The following is a 17,690-nucleotide window of genomic DNA, read 5'->3' as shown; positions in this document are numbered from 1 at the left end:
CATGGTAACATTACACGACACATGGAAGTTATAATAAATGTAGCAGAGCGAATAATACGCTAGCCGCGTTAGCCCAGGGGAAGCTAGTGAGAGTGCAAGCTCAGCTGGCAATATTCCATGAATTACCGGAGAATAACCAGAAAAGGATCTAACAGGCATGAAAAGAGAAAAAGGAGCAGGTTACGACCACATTTACGTGAATTTCGCAAAGGCGGGATGTGCTGGAAAAACTTGCTGAGCTATTTTCACAATGATTAAGGACTCCAAAAGTGTCCAGAGCATAGAAAAGTGCTGAAATAATTCTGATTCACAAGAACGGGGAAACCAACGACCAATAAAACTACAGAATCATCAGCCTACTCTCAGTAGTATACAAGCTGTTTACCAAAGTATTGAATAAATGTATAAGCGACAGGCTAGCTTCCCAACAACCCAGACAGCTGGCTTGGTTTACGAAATTATAAATAATGGAATACGTAGGAAATGATATTCAACAGTGGGTACAACGTGGTCAATCAATTATCAGAAAAATGCGCAGAGTATCCTCCACCTTTACATAACATTTATAGTCTATGAAAATGCGCTTGATTCAGTAAGCACCACAGCAGTGCTGGAAGCATTTAAAGATCGTGATATAGAGGAGACCTACCTATGCCTCCTAGACGACGTATATAAGGAATATACGGGAAGGATAACCCTCCTCAAGCAAAGCAAGAAATTCCCGATCACAAAGGGCGTAATACAGGCAGACACCATCTTGCCAAAGCTATTCACAGCATGTCTGGAAGAGGTATTCGGGAAGCTCGACCGGGAAAATATAGGATTACGTATAAACGGGAAACACTTAAGCCATTTTAGGTTTGCCGACGACATAGTCTTGCTAAGTGCATAACACCTGCCAACAATGCTGGAGGAGCTACAATCAGAAAGCGTATCGGGGGGGGGGGGGGGCTAAAAATAAGTATGACAAATTTAAGGAACCTCACAGTAAGACTTGAAAGTAGCGAAGCTGTCCGCTACCATCATGACCTCCACGAATGTTCCAGTCCGCAATAGCAGCCGATTTGCTTGTTCTTCGTTGCCGCAAGGGCCTCTACTACATCACTGTGGCTATTAGTATGAGCCTTGTTCAGTTTTTTCGGAAGTGGCAGTCATTGGACATCAACTTGGAGGTGCGTACGTGGTGCTGGGTCTTTCTCATTCCGAGCAAGCGTTGCCAAGACTACGGTGAATGCTGGTGTTTTTTTGGGGGGAGGGTGGGTGAGAGAGGGAGGCAATCTTGCCCAGTGTAACTACGTGGGTATGCTTGGCTTGACAAACGGGCGCTGAGGATTCAGGGCTGTCGCCGTGGGGCACGCACACACAAGGGCTAGGCATTGTCTTCGTTTTGGTAACTGACCGGCCTTCGCCGCGAGGCCCGCGCCAACGCAACTCGCTCTCAGCAATTTATTGGTATTTTAATTGCGGATACCAAAAACTACGACTTTTTAAGCAGATTCTGTTAGTAAATCTAAAGTAATTATGAATAAATTTGCCCGAGGCTCCCTGTTCCGCATATGTATCGAAACGATAGAACAGGTAGAATAGTATAACTACCCCGGGAAGGTTGTGTCTGCTGATCTCAACCACGAGAAATAAATCCGGTGCAGGTTAGCTACGGTCTGGGATGCACTCAGAAAGCAGTCGCAAATATTGAAAAGTAAGCTACCCTATCACAGCGAAGAATATACAACGAATGCGTCCTGCCGGTGATGACATAATTGGTTGAAACTTGGCGACTTACTAAACATCCTGAAAGCAAACTTAGGTCGGCTCAACGGGGGGTGGAGCGAATAATAATAGGCGTAACATTAAGGGAGAGGGAACCAGTTCCTTTGATGAGAGAAGAAATTCGAGTAAGGATATCGTAGTTCAAAAACAGAAAAAGAAAAGAAATCGAGCTTGCCACGTAGTTAGGTGAAATGACAACTGGTGGAGCATCAGATCAACAGACGGGACACCGAGCGATGGAAGGAAAATAACTCAATGAAGGGATGAATAGTGAAATTCGCAGGTAGAGAATGATGTCGGGCAGCACCGGACAGGAGCCAATTGAGGTCAATGGGAGAGGACTCCGTCATGCAATGGACAAAGTAGGCTTTTGGTGATGATGATGATTATAGTTTCTCTCGTATCTCGCAGTGTCTTACTTCCTGAATAGTGTCCACCGACTGCAGTAATTCCGCAATACCTTTCGTAAAGTTTGCGAGAGTTGTAACTGAATTTTTCATTTGCCACCATCACAAACTTTGAAACTGACGAAAAAGGTGCAAGACCTTAGTACTTAGGGCCCTAATCAATATACAGTTCTCTCAAAATTCAATTTATGCAGCTGCATCTAATGAGGTTAGAATTTTTCGTTCGTGAAGGGCGTCATGCATTGCAGCTTCTGTGTACATTTAACGAGCATTTGTATGCTGCCTGGCGCGGAAAAACAGTGTGAAATAGTTTACCTTGGACTATGCAAATGAATAATAAAACAATGAAAACGCAGCCTTGAAAAAGTACTAAATTTAAAGATGTAGCACTAATACGGTAGATATTCTGAAACCGCCAAGTGCCGCGCAGCTGACTGTGACAGCTCCTATACTGTTGAAAGTCCGAAACCCGGTTTGGCGTGGTTCGTGTTCACAAAAAATGGGGCTCACACTAAGCGAACAGTTACCCGCTTTCTACCCATGGTTGCAGTACGGAGGCAAAAAAAAAATACGCATACAAATGCTTTGTTTCACTGCGCAACCTCCTGTCGTTCTTCCCGTCTAGTGAAAAGATTGTGATCCTGGACGAGCCGACAACCGGCATGGACCCCGAGACCCGCCGAAATGTGTGGGACGTCATCCAGGTCGTCGGAAAGCAACACACTGTTCTGTTATCGTCGCACGACATGGAGGAGGCCGATGCCCTCGGCGACTACATCATCGTCATGGCTCTAGGAAAAGCCGTCTGCAGTGGAACCACAGCTTTCCTCAAGAAGGCCTGCGGTACGATTCGCTTGGCCTTTTGACACGATTGTGCTGAGACTGCTGTTTTCGATCGCTTTATCTAAATGCGCGTAAGGGAACCGAGCTGGGGTCACGGCATTGTTAAAGTTAATGTAAACTCCTGCTTTTCCAGTTGTTTCCTCCTTACCCTCGTTTTTCAGTCGCCATTTTACAGCGACACCCTCATGGTGACGAGAACAACCCATGCTGGTTCATTTGGGATCTCATGCATCGTGTTGAAAAAGTGAATGCTTAAAAAACGCGACACTCCTTAACTCAAATCCGCGGAATTTTTGCGCTGAACCAGCTGCGCGGTGTTGTCGGCCTTCATGAAAATAACTTTCATGCTAAACAGCCTTCGGAGTCTTTGCCCGTTTCGCAATAAAAAGCACAGCGTCCGTGCATTAGTGCTGAATTGATTAGTGCGAGACTGGGCGTCGAAAGTTTATAGAAGCTCCAGCAGAGTTGTAGTTGATACGACAGAGCGAGAGTCGTTCTGAGAATTCGGAACCTTCAAACCTACCGTATGAAGGGTTCATGTTTTTTTTGCATGGTTCGAAAAATGTGAAAAGCGTTTAAAGAAGGGGAAACATATTGTATGTGTTATTCACATAATCTGCACACTCCAGATAATTATATGACAAGCATTCATATGTAGGTTTTAGTCACGCATCGGTGGTTTAAACTACCCAATTGATTGTAAGAGAGTAATTTCGGCTAACGTAAAAAAATGCCCAAGTGATCGAAATTAACCCGGAGTCCTCCACTACAGCGCGCCTCATGGCCCCGGAAAAGCTACGGCGTGTCAAACTCCACTATCGTTGTTAAAAATATAAAATTATTGATCTTTCTTTGCTATAAAACTTTGCGAGAAAAGCGGCTCGCATCTGCCATGGCGAAACACAAAATTTTAAAGGCTGAAATTTTCAGAAGAAAAATGGCTGTGGGTTAGTTCAGCTAATTTTGGATATCCAAAGCAAAAGCTTGTCTTAGTCTGGTTGAGTCTTGGTTTCGCTTGGTCAACCTTTGATGTAGCCGTATTGCCGGCTACCACTCAAAGCCGTTCGGTCTCTCGCGACGCACACAGCAACGCGCGTTCGCCAGGGCGAAAGCGACGTTCATTCACGGCGAACGCACTCTTGGCCGGGCACGAGACTGGTCACGTATCCCGAGGGGACCCAGCGGCGCATCCATGGGAGGCAGCGGTGGTGGCCGGCTGCCGATCAGCTGATTGGCTAGAGCGGCGCGGTGGCCGCCGGTCGTGCTTTCCAGATTGACTGAAAACGGGGTTTTGTGCGCAGTACCGAAAGCGGGAACGACGGATGACGCGATGGGCTTCGAGCAGTGAATCGCGGGGGGTGTGTCTCTGGTCAAAAGATGATATTGCGAATTCGACGCGAAACCGCTGGACGAAATTAGTAAAGCTACAAAACGAGGCACCTGAATAGTATCATTTCTTATGTGCGGATCTGCGGCCTCCGTTTGCAGGTGTGGGCTACAAGATCTCCCTGGTCAAGGCTCCCACTGGTTTCAACCTTCAGGGTGTCCTGGCTGACATACGCAAGACGGCCCCCAACGCCGAAGTGGAGGACGAGAAACAGAGCCAAGTTATCATCGCTCTGCGCACGCTGAACAATACGGGATTCCCGGCCATGTTCAAGACGCTGGAGGCATCGAAAGAAACTTTGGGCTTTGAGAGCATGGGTGTCACCGTCGCGTCCATGAAGGACGTGTACCTTAAGTACGGCTTACTCTCGATTCCAGCGCGCAAAGATGGCGTTCTAGCCGCTGGCGGGTAGCACTACCATAAAGACGTTGGTTGTAATGCATGAAATTGTGGCAGGGCTTTTCCTTTCAACCTTTCGCGTTACGGCGACCGTTACTTGCTCTTCGTGACGACTTACACTTTAAGACAATCGTGTGGTTCACCTTCACCACAATGCCATCGATTAACCAGTTCATGTAGCCGCGAATAAACTTTCAGAGAGGGATGGCCTCGAGCATACCATTTCGACTCAATAATTTGGTCTGCGCTTTGTAGTCATGTAATTCAACATGAAGTACATATTGCGTAGCGCCACAGCGAAAATAACATTTTTGAGTAGAAAGGTATGCATGTTAGTGTCATTCGCCAAATTTTCTTGGTTGGCTTCACGGACTGCTCATTTGGGTGCATTGTGGTGAAGGAGAAACGAGACTAATGGATTGCTTTAGAGTGCGCAGTCAATGTCGGCCTGTTCGATAGTTAAACGTACGTACATTCATGCCGTTGAAGCTATAACTGCAGTACCTGTTTGTCAGTTTAATGTCTATTCGGTCTGACCAATCTGGGTTTTTCCACACAAGCGCCGGCTCTGGTGGAGCATACTGTGAAGGCTGCCCGGGCAGTTGAGGTCACCCCGTTAAGAAAACACTGCAACCCTCCTTAGCTGTTTGAAATACACTTGAGAGGATAGAGCAATCTAATAATAATGGGTGTTTTAGCTTTGCAAGAATATATCACTGGGACGGGGGGGGGGGGTTACTGGTGATGCGGACATAACTCAGTTCAGTGCGGAACATTGGCGAGGGCTGTGCGCTGTCATGTCGATGCTGTTGTGGTCTCCACCCCAACTGCAGTGTTGAAGCCTCGGAATGGCAACGCCTGTTTAATGTACACGTGCGCACCACGGCGTTTACGTGGGAGGCCGGCTAAACCTCACTAAATGCTAGCAACGCGACAATGGGGCAGTTGAAAAAGAAAACGTCCGATGTATTCGTCGATCTTGTATTGTTTTCGTGAGAAATTCTCAACATAAACCACCAGAGAAGTTTTCGTAGCTGCTTCTAAAGCGTAATTTAGTCCCGACGGCAGCTAGAAACTTCTGCGAAGCAGTAACCACCCCGGCACAGTAAACCCAGAGCCCTCAAGTGGCACAGAATAAGCTGGCGCAGCCGTCTCTCCAAGATAAACAGAATGGTCGGTTAGCTGCAGCGTAGGCTTCTGATTTACCGTTGCGTCAGACTTGTATAGGTGACTTTGTGATTAGGGAAACCGAAGGCCTAACTTCCTTTTGCGATCAGACGCACCCGTTGTCTAGGCGCGTCATAGCCGTGGAGTGGGGTGGGCTGTAGATTCACTCATACCGCCTAACAGTGTTTGAGAAATGGTTGTTGGTGCTGCTCCTAAATATTGCTATCTGGTGATTTTTACGTGAGCTCTCAAGAACACCAGAATCACATGATTGCCTACAAATGCACGAAAATTTCTGAAGTGTTAGCCTCTTCCCGTGACATATCCGTTCTTCCTTGCTTCCAGGATCAACATGGACTGGGCTCCAGGAGGGAAAGAGAGGGAAGAGGCCGTGGATGGTGAGTGTTAAATATAAGTTAGGCAGATTCTAGAGGCATCCAGTCTTCCAGTTCTTGAATTCGCAGCGCTACAAAGAAGGGCGCGAGGAAAGATGAAGCGCGCGATCGTTTACCCTAACCAAGTTTATTGCTGCGACGTGTGGAATATGAATGCAGAAAGAATCACGACAAGAAACTAAGTAAAGGGAATCATAGCACAAGATAACAAATACTTTCCTGTTATTTTTATACAGTAGTAGGGCGCAATTTCGGTGCAATTGAAGATGGGCAACAGCAAAGGACAAGGGACTATTTAGGTGCATAAAACAGCACAAAAATGGCCGCGTATGGGCTCACTTCATTGCAAATGTCGTGGGGATATGATAGTCGTATGCCGCCCTCCTCTTTCCCGCTCCCCTCTCGTGCTCTTTCTCTGTCGTCTAACTCCTCTCACAATAATCCCGGTGGAGGTTCGCTGAAGTAAATAAAAAATTGCGGCGTTCCACTGCTCCACGCGCGTTCAACGGGCCATCTACTGGAACCATTCGTTGCTGTTGCTGTGTAATTACTTCGTTACTGTGGAGGCCTAATTTCGTGGGCGGCCACTTTTTCTATTTTTATGGGTGTTTTTGTTTTCAGGTAACCAAGCAGCCTTGTAACTGCAATTTAGAAATACGGTAACGATCACTTCGGCTTTCTTTTTTTGTCTCAAATACATCGGTTTTCGTTTTGCTCAACAATGATCGCTGATGGGAACATTCCAACCGGGTATAGAAGTTTAAAAATGCTTTTCTTATATAAACATCTAGTTCAACAACTCTATTGATATTCCCGGCTGGCTTAATCGAGGGACAGACAGACAGACAGACAGACAGACAGATACAGACAGACAGGCAGGCAGACAGACACACCGACAAGACAGACAGACCCAGACAGACAGACAGACCGACAGACAGACAGACAGACAGACAGACAGACAGACAGACAGACAGACAGACAGACAGACAGACAGACGGACGGACGGACGGACGAATGTATGGATGGATGAATGGATGGACAGACGGACGGACGGACGGACGGACGGCCCACAGTTTTCGCGTTTAAGTAGCTCAAAAAACACAATGTCATCCTTAAAATGAAAAATCGGCATGTTTCGCTCCTGTAGCGTTTAAACGTCGCAGAAGAAGTCACCTCTCTTGCCAGTTCGTAAGCTTACTATGGCAGGGTTGTTATGAAGTTCTGCTTGATTTGTTGCCGCGCATTAAGTTGCATTTTCCTTGCTTTGTCGCCATGATATTTCCTGTATGTATATGTGAGACGTCACAGCAGTAAACGTATCCCGCCTGCTCTCTCCCTTGTTCGTTGCGCTGTGAACTCACGAATATGAGAACCTTGCCTATGCATCAACGTTGACAGCTACATGTAGTTTGTGAACAGCGGTAATTTTGTACCAAACGTACACGAAGTCATCCGACAGTATCAACACTTCGTACGCTCCATGTGTTCCGTTCGTACCTTTTTAACCGGGACCCGACTGGGCACTTGCGCATTCGTTCCGGTAGGGTGGATTAGTTCCGCTGGACGGCCCTCGCCATACCCACGCATACGTTACGGGGCGATGTGTTTCCTCATGGAAGTGCCCCCGCGTGCAGGCTTATTCTGGTCCCCGTCCACACGGTAAGGAAGGTACAGGAAGGAAGGTACGGAGCGCTAAACCTCTTTATTATCGCTTTCCTACGGTGGCGTAGTCACTTTTCAAATGTTAGAGCGCGCAATTTGTTCCCAGTATTTGCGCCAACTATCTGCAGCGATAGCTCCCAGAAGTCCCGTAACCAGAAAGGGTCCGAGCATAGAGAAAGCTCGAGACCCTCAAGCTTTCAAAAATTTGTCCTTCAGAAGCGCGGAAAATTACTGGAAACCCATCGCTACCATTCAATACTATCAGCAGTATGTTGCACGCTATTTAAAAACACCTGAATCAGTCATCCCGAACATTTCGGGACGAGTCATAGTGTTGATTTGGCGCGCCGCGAACTGAGTCGGAATAGTTGCAAAGAAGCAATCCGCCTTTCCTTTTATGGTCCTCTTTTGTTTCTTCTTCTGTCTTCTCGTCGATGCGAAGTAAGACTTCCTGGCTGAGAACCTTGGCTCCCACTGACTACCAATATTAACGCCATGGCGCTGTGGGTGTCCCACACTTTCACGTTAAAGCCAACAAAGGAGGTTGCGTTGCAACTGGTGCGAGGGAGAAAAGCCATCTCGACTTAGGAAGACGCGGTGGGAATCAACGAATACCAAAAGCGAGTGGTGTGTGGGCATCTCAACACAGCAGTTTAACGATCTCTCCCGCACGCAAAATACTGCAAAATCCTCGAAAAATATTCGCTAAGGATCTCGAAGCGATCCAATGCAATCTGTAGATCACTCAAAGATAAGAGCACGCCTTATCGCAAAGAGGTAACTCCAAAAAAATTTAGATATATTTGAGTCGAAGTTCCTGCTCTAGATAAGTGTATGCTCCTTGATTCTGTCTGGAAAAGGTCACCACGTATACCTTTTAAGAGCTAAGGTAGTTTTTGTTATTATTGTTAGTAGAAAATGCATTGAATGTGAACGACATCTGTCCGCATCACACGCCGTTTATCCTGCTTTACGCTGAGTCTGGCCTGGCAGCCAAAGTTTGTCCAGAATGAACATTCCCGTGGGGGTGGTTGATAGCCGGGCCAGCTTTCCAACGCGGTGTGCGTCTATGAGTTCCTTAGCCGTGTTGTAGATCCCCAAGGTTTCTAGCTTGGCAGTGGAGGTGCGCAGGAGTAGTTGGGAGGAAACCTTGGAGATTTTCTCGAATAAAACAATCAACCGGTCCTGAGCTCCTGTGAACTGACGCAATGGTAAGAGTACAATTCGACTGACTACAAAGGCCTGTACAAACAGCAGCCGGTTCTTGCTCCTTGCGTCACTCTTTTCCGCTGGTATCTGATATCTCTTGATTTTTATATACAGGTGCCGTGATTCAGAAATGTATTGGTGAATCAACGCGTTCCGCTGTTTTGTGAGCTCCAGCACTTGTGCGGTGTCCAGTTCAAGAATAAGAACACCACCAATAGTTATCTTTACGCCGGCGTGGAGTTTTGGAACTTGCATAAGAGGGCACGAGGAGTCATACGTGTTTGGCAGAAACCTTCAATGATCGCCCAACATATAAAGAAGCGCGCTTTCGGCGCTTATGGACCAAAAAAGGAACTTAGGACGCCTATACCAAGATGAAAATTTCTCAAATCACCAAAAAGGGGTTTTGTTTTGTAAAGCATCCGGATTTAGAGACCGCATTAGTTACCCTAATAAAAGAGAAAAAAGTGCAGACACGATGTCGAGCACTCAAACTATATGGTCAAAGCAGCCGATTTTGCGCACCCTGCCGCCTAATGAAGGGTGGCGCCACCGCATCATGGTAGAACACGACCTTACGTTCCCCAGTAAACTCAGAAACGTGTCTCGTGGGGCGAAATGAAGCCCTGCAAGAATTGACGTACAGGTGCTCGCCATCCGATATGTGTAAGGCTGACCAGCCAGACTATGTTTTGAAGCTTCGTTCGATAGATTCAATTTTCTGTACCTTCTTGCAAGTAAAGCGATCACCTACAGCCGGAAGTGTCCGCTCGGCGGCCTGTCAGGCGCTTACGCTTAGGCAGTGTTCTCGGGCCTTAGATGACCGCAGTGCCGAAGATCCCCTGTGTGTGCTAGTGAAGTCCCACATGCGCTGGTGCTCTGATAACAAGCGCGGGCTGCCCAGAAAATAGGATGGTAAAAAGAAGGCATGAACAACAAGCGAGCTCTTAAGAGTGGCAGATGAAGCTTTACGGAAAGGCTGTATTGGGCTACGGCCATTTGGTCTTTGATAACTGCTCGGCACGCACAAGGAGGACGTCGAGCCGAAACCCGTTCAGCTGGTTTTTCTTCCTTTAAATACGATGGTATCTCTTCAGTTTTTAAACCGAGTCGGGTTGAAAACACAGACACTTCTTTCAAATCTGTCCCCCGAAAACGAAAGAAGCTAAACCATAAGTCTTCTTACCGCACTGTACCTGCTCGTCCGTGGCTTGAATCATTCCGTAAATGGAATCAATAGATAACTGTTTCTGCCACTGCGGTTTCAGGAACCCAAACACAATATTTTCTATACCCGAAGGGCCCAATCACCGCTCTACTCAGATACGTGAAGTGTTGGGCGAAATGGGCTGCACCATGGTCTCGCGACCGACACATGTCAGTACCTCTTGGCGTAGGAAATCGGCGAAGATGCGACAGTGGTAATTAATGTCGTTACGCGTAATTTCGTTTAGCAAACGCGATTAACTTCTCCGTGAAAATCAAATGAACAAGCTTTTACTGTACATCAATATTACCATTAAAGAAAGTGCTACGTTCCTGTATCCTCTGCACTTAATATGTAAAGGCGACGACCGATTTCTTGGACGCCTAATTTTTCCGACATGCTTGCTTATCCGGACTTCTTCCCGAGACCAGGACATTAAGCTATTTGGGAGAACATTTGCTTTTTCGAAGTGCGGATTTATCGGACATTTCAGCTGTATCGGACTGTATCTCTCCAACTGGACGAGACCGTACTATCTGGGAAATACTATTGCCACACGATTTGTGCGGTTACTCAAATTTTCACATGTCATATGTGAGTGGATATATTTGCTATAAAATATTCCAGAATGTCATACCGATTCAACGTTCTTTAGCTTTATGTTAACCTTCGCATTTGTTACTCATGCCGTATGTGTATTCGTAGCCCAGTGTCTGGGTGCTTGGTTTTTGTTTCTCATTTTAAGCAAGCGAACCATCTGCTGTGTCGTGTATTCTGTGCTGTATATATACCACTGAACATATACCTCAGTTTATTTGCTTTTTTATTGCTGTCTAGTCATGGTTTTTGTACAAACATAGGTGTGCCGCTCCCGGTTATAACGCATTAAAGAGGCAATGCAGACAAAACACGCGTTTCGTTCATTCCAAATATTACCTCGCTATAATCATATTTACACCACTTTTTAAGTGAAATTTGCTCTAATAGGCTGTACAATGAGAAAAAAAAGGAATGTCTTGCGACTTACTACCTTCTTTGCGGCAGTAGAACCTATGACGTAGTACGGACAGCCATGCCTTTGGCTGAGGCCGGCAAAACCAAACGGATTTAGGCTTGCAGAACGACCTATTTACGAGCTATTTTCGCTTACCTGTAATGCATTTTCATTTTATAGCACTAAGAGTGGTGGGGTCAAAAGTGGAAGTTATTAAAGTAGACCTAAACATTGAAGTACCAGTGCGTCTTGTTGTTGATCTGCACGCACTGTGCTGGTTATAGCAGCACAACAGTCCTGCTCTTTGGGGTCGTCTCACACGACTATGGGTGATTGGCGTAAGCGACATTGTCTTACGTGACCCTATTTGTCGAGCCAACGCCATGTTTCATTAAACTATTACTACCTGCCAGGGAGAAAGCAAGTAAGTTGCAAATACGGTCAGAAACCAAGCAAAGGAAGACAGTGGTCCTGCGCATTATGGTGGCGCCATCTTAGAGGACTCACGGTGAAAACAGTGGTCCGCGTTCCGCTGCATACTAATCAGCGCTTTAACGTTCCCGTGTAGACCTGTCCTTCTGACGTAATCGCAGACGTCACAAAACAAATATTTCGTCATGGGAATCACAATTTTAACTTAAATAATGAATTTCTCAGTGAATACCGCATCGTTTTCCGTCGGCAATCGCTCGGGGCAATATGAAAAACGAATTTTTTAAAATGAAAGAAAGTTGTGTCTTGTCTGCATTGTCCCGTTTATGGCGGTGCCTGTTACTTTATACGTTAAAAACGCATTCTCTCAAGAGTGTCGCGTGCACTCCAAATACCTTTGGACCTGCTTTACAACAATGCACCAGCATGACCAAATGTGGCGTGCGACGGAAATAATACGGCCTATAAAGACGTCCATACATGGGTCCACTCAAATATGTGACCTGCGCTATGACATGGCGCATTGTAAATTGCCGTGACTGCTTTTCACGGTGTTACAGCGAAGACCAATATTTTCGAGTCCCTCTGAGCCCTCGTTTGCCTCTATTACCACGTTGGTGGCAATGGCTGGTCATCTGCTTGCGTTGTGAGAAGCAGACTCGCGGTCATTTTTTATAGGGCCGACACATGTGTAGAGAGCGAGCCGATACCGCTCGCTTTTTTCCCTCACCAAATCCCATCCTGCGGCCTTTATTGTTGTTGGTCACGGCTGCCCGGCCGGTTTTCTAGTGAGTAGAATACGCGTTAGGTAACGTGTCACTCTCCGCACGTGCGTTCGGCCTTTAAAGGGACCCTGCAACACTTGCCATCGACTACTAGTAATGTATTTTGGGATAAAGTCTATTGTCCCAGAAATCTCCTCCCGCAAGAATTATGAAAATCCGTTCACAATTAACGAAACTACGCGCGAGGAGAAATCGCGCATAATCGTTCCCTCTCAACTCGACCGCGGGCAACGCGACGAAAGCTGCGCGCTCTCTCTCCCGGAGAGGGGGGTGGCTCGCTGCGTTCTCTTCGGCGGCCTTCGATATATCCCATGCCGGGTAGTTTTCTCCTTTTCTCTCCGCAACGCGGAGGGACCTATTTCCGGTCTGGTGCCACAAAAAAGCAGGCATGAGTGCCTGCTCGCAAGTGCGCGCTCGGGCTGGTAGGGCGTTTTGAAGCAGTAAACGTTTGTAGTCGAGTGGTCCCGTTGAAAGGGAAGTATTGAGCTCATCACTCAAACTCCGCGCGCACTCAAAACACAAAAGAAACGGCAAAACTGTGCCTACAGGTTCAGGCATAGAAGAGGTTCGTACACAGCGATGACGTCGACGGAAATGGGAGAATCTACCCGCGAAGTTGACCAGTGACAGCCGATCGGGCAGCCATGGCTATGTGACGTCCCTCGGGCCATGCATAATGAGGACAACTGAAGAGAGAGCGTTTGTTTTTCCGCGTCTTTCACATCGATTGCGCGCTCACCGCTTCATGTGCACGTGTAATATTTGCTCAGGTATTCCTGGCAGTGTAATCTAAACGTTGCGCAGGTTTACTTGCACTGTTCAAAGAGTGTTGCAGGGTCCCTTTAAGCTCGACCACATGAATGAAAGGGCCGGGGATGTTCGCGAAGCTTGGCATCAGCACACGATATACTCTGACCCTAAATCACTTTTTGCAGCCAAAGACATTGTTGGCGTGTGCCACTTGGCCCCGAAAACGCCGTCTGCATCGTCCCGTTTCTGCGCCCTGTTTGTGAAGCGGTGCATCTACCTTGCACGGAGCTGGGGCATCATCGTAGTGGGCTTCGTCGTCCCCCTAGTGCTGCAGCTGTTGACTGTGAACGCTGTGGCGATCCCCTCTTTTAGCGTCGAAGAAGGCGTACAGTCAGAAAACGGCACGGTTCCCATCGAGCTGAGGCTGGGGGCGCTCTTCCCCGGCTCGGAAGTCTTCCTGCAGGAGTCGCCGGCTTCCGAGACTAGCCGGATATTCCGGGTGCTCGTCGAGTCAGAAAACGCCCGTCTGCACGTGGTCCAGAACGCCAGCAAGGACTTAAAGGCCTTGGCGATCGAAGACTTCCCCCACTACATCCGGACGTATCCCATGGGTGCCGTGTTTGAGGGGAATTCGTGAGTGCTCGATTTCTCACCCTAGAGGCTTGGCGATCGCTCTTCTCAAGTTGGTGACTCCAGAGTACAGCTCGCGGCCGTACGCGCTATTGGTGTCAAGTGATTAGAGGGAGATGTCATGAAGATTGTGGAGGTTGGTACACTTTGTGGCCAAAATGTCGACAAATTTAGGCACCGGGAAACTCCAACTGCTGCTTGCACGAAATACCGATACGGGAAACTTTTACTGGTCATTAGCACGAGTCTATATGAACAATACTCCCACAGATTGGAGTCTTCGGAATATTTATGGCTAGAATCACGCGTTTTTAAAGGGGTGCCTTTTGTAGAATACTACTGGTTGCATTGCTTTACCTTCAAGCAAATATGCTCTTCTGCTACGCATGGAAAAGCGCGCGCTGATGTATAATTTTCGCAAAACGTTTTTTTCTCGCCCCACCACAGCTGAGTCCGTGCGACGGTAGACCAGAGTCACTGAAGGTCCTCTGAGATGAGGAGTTCCTGGAAGGCAGGTTTTATACGAGAAGTGATATTCGATAGTATCTGCCGCACTCGCGAAGGCAAAATCAAACGTGGTGAAAGAGAACGCAACAAAACAAAGAAACTTTTATCTAGGAGTTGAACAACGTAGTACCATGAGCGTGTATATATACACTGATGCTTCTAACATGATTGCCCCAATCAGTGGTTCGGGTTCCAAAGGAAGAGGAAACATTTGTACGCCCAAGCTTCGCCGCGCCACCTCAAATAAACCGTGCGTTGTTCACAACAGACATGCAATGTCTCGCAGCGTCGCCACGTCTCAAACCTCTGACTGCTTCGCCAGAATGAGCGGTCACTGTTGGGTGATGAAGTGGCTCAGCATATATACCTTCGCATATCACCTTTCAAACTTGTAGTTTATCTCGGTTTCTGAGTATGGTTCCCCATCCTGCCCCCGAACCAGAGCGTCGCCGTCAGTTTCCTGACGATATAAAATAAAACAGCGCTTCCGTGCTCGCATGAACGCTACTGCTCCTCAGCTGGGCCCTAATCTGAGTTTTTACTAACTATACTGGCGAAGAGCGTGACTACACCCGAGCCCGACTAGCACTTCATACTCAGTGGGCACGGTTGGCCTTCCGCATGCATGGCTCTGACCAAGCCATTCTTGTGTTTCGTGCAGGTTGGTTCAATTCACAGCTCTGTTATAACTGACTGCCGTTACCTCGTAGTCCTGCCGTGCCCACGCAAGTGCTGATTTATCGCGTATTAATTTTTTTCCTTGTGCCCCGGTTATTGCTCTGCGGTGATGTAGAACTGAATCCCGGCCGTACCAAACAGGAGCTGTTGTCGAAAATTCTGGATGGGCAAATTCTTCTACCTAATGAAGTAGCCGACCTTATGCGCAAAACAATGATTGCGCAAATCGCGCAAAACAGAAACAATGATTGCTGACCTCCAGACTCCTTTCACTGCTATAGAGGAGCACATGACAGAACTTAAATTAAAAAATAAGCTAGACTAGATTACCTTGACAGCACAGTTAGATGTACAAAAACTCAATGAGCTTCCTGACTTGCAAACTTGCTGACCTGGAAGACCGAAGCAGACGATCTAATCTGGTAGTTTCTGGTGTCCCTGAACCTCCGAATGAAACAGAATCCGATTTAAAAATTAAAGTTATTACTAAATTTTTTAAAATAAGTTATGCGTAATCTGTGAATGGGTTGGATTCCCAGCTAAAAGGTACCAAAATATTTGTTCAAAAATGACTACTCTCAGTACACACAACAGAAAAGAAAGATACTCAGAGAAACCGGTAAATACGACAAGCTAGAGGGAAAGAAACTAGGTCTGTTTCATGATAAGTTAAAAATAGGCGACGATTGCTACATATAGAACGAAACAACAAATGAGCGATACAAACTTCCACCTTTGAAGTTTCAGTCTAGACCCCTCAATCGTCAATCATGAAGTTTCCGCCACGTCTCCTGTAACAGACACTGCGCACGCATTGCGGAGCGCTTCTTTGAGTATAACCCGCGATCACATTTCGTCTTGACCGGCTCGTTCCAGATGTACCAGATTGCTTATTATCAACACGCGCAGCGTGGTTAATGAGACTGAGAAGCTGGAATCCCTCTTGTTATCTCATGACCCGCACATTGTAGTTTTAACGGAAACCTGGCTTCACGACGATATTTACAATGAAAATGTAATATCTCCGACTTAGAAGCTATCTTCTGCACAAATCGGCTAACCCGTGCTGGTGGAGTCGTAGTTATTGTTAACTCCTGCGTTGAGCTACATATCTTCCTCAAGCTTAGGATAGTGAAAGTCTTTTCCTGAGGATACAACTTTGTTCAATGTTTTTATCTTATGTGCCGTTTACAGACCTCCGGAATCAGCGCCTGACTTCTTGTTGAATTTACAGTCGCATATGGCTCAATATAATTACCAGAAATTATTTGCAGGGGATCTTAACTTCCCAAGCATTGATTGAGATCGCTTGAGGTCAGACGCTCACGCTCCTACTACACACAACGCAAATGTAATTTTTGATATACTGCTGAAGGACAAGCTCGTTCAAGTTTAATGTCAACCGACGCATTTTACCGGCCATTAATGTTCTCTACTTGATTTGTTTTTCTCCTGCGTTCTATCAACCAGTACGAAGTTTCGGTTGAGCCTGGTTTATCTGACCATAGCATCGTCCTGTAACCTTCTTTTTGGGGTGTGACCGTATGACTAAGCCATGCAGTATTAAAATCATACAGATTTCGCACGCGCCAATGACGTGGCAGTTCTTGATTACCACAGTGCATAACTTGTTAACTTTTATCATGATGATGTCTCTGTACTTTGGAACACTTTCAAAAACTTGTGTTATTTTTGGCTAGATCATTTTATACCAACCAAAACTTAGAAAACTAACAAATTCACACCCCTGGATCAATCCAAAGATAATTTACTTAAAGCGCAAACCCAAGCGCTTGGGATCTAAGCGTTGAGACCCTTCTCAACTTAATTAAGTCCGCTCTGCACTTGCGCAAAAGCTCCTTCAGGCCAAAGTTTATTTTAATACTACCAAGCCCAAATTTTGAAAACAGGACCCCCACAAATTTTGGAGCTTTGGCAGCGAACGTAAAAAGATTTATAAGATTTCACGCAACGACTCATTGTTAGATAACCCCTCGAATATCACTTGCCAGTTTAACCGTTACTCTCGCTGCGTCTTTTCTAGCTCTTGTGCAGCCCCTCCAATTAATTACAGTTTCGCAGATGTTAACGTAGTGTCTTACGATGGCCTTCTTAACATGCTCCTCAATTTAAAGTTAAAATCTTCTTAATCACCCAATGGGTTACCCAACGCTTTCTTGCGTCGTTATGCTGAACCCTTAGCCAATTTCCTGGTTATTTGTTTTCAGGCGTTCATTAGATATGCCATTATACCTCAGGATGTTCAAGTGGCGTGTATTGTTCATATATTTAAAAAAAGGCAAACCTCTTTCTTTCGCTCACTATCATCCAATTTCTAAGATGTCCTCATGAAAATTTCTAGAACATATAGTAGAGACTCTTATGTTAAATTTTTTTGACTAACACCACATTCTATCTCCACTGCAACGTGGTTTAAGAAGGCCTTTTTACCACCACTCAATTATGTT

The 17,690-nt window shown here is 46.4% G+C and overlaps 1 protein-coding gene across 1 annotated transcript; it reads left to right on the top strand.

Moving 5' to 3' along the window:
- The first annotated feature begins 2,846 nt into the window (after window positions 1-2,846).
- On the top strand, window positions 2,847-14,233 carry LOC144164127 (phospholipid-transporting ATPase ABCA3-like). The gene is made up of 4 exons (XM_077694668.1): window positions 2,847-3,020; window positions 4,509-4,761; window positions 6,319-6,371; window positions 13,593-14,233. Exons 1-4 carry the CDS (start codon window positions 2,924-2,926, stop codon window positions 14,042-14,044), a joined length of 855 nt encoding a protein of 284 aa, XP_077550794.1. The 5' UTR covers window positions 2,847-2,923; the 3' UTR covers window positions 14,045-14,233.
- The last annotated feature ends 3,457 nt before the right edge of the window (window positions 14,234-17,690 follow it).

This window comes from Haemaphysalis longicornis, unplaced genomic scaffold (assembly GCF_048455015.1).
Source record: "Haemaphysalis longicornis isolate Haplotype H1 unplaced genomic scaffold, Haemaphysalis longicornis Haplotype H1 scaffold_13, whole genome shotgun sequence".
Taxonomy (NCBI): domain Eukaryota; kingdom Metazoa; phylum Arthropoda; class Arachnida; order Ixodida; family Ixodidae; genus Haemaphysalis; species Haemaphysalis longicornis.
This window is presented reverse-complemented; position numbering and strand designations above follow the sequence as displayed.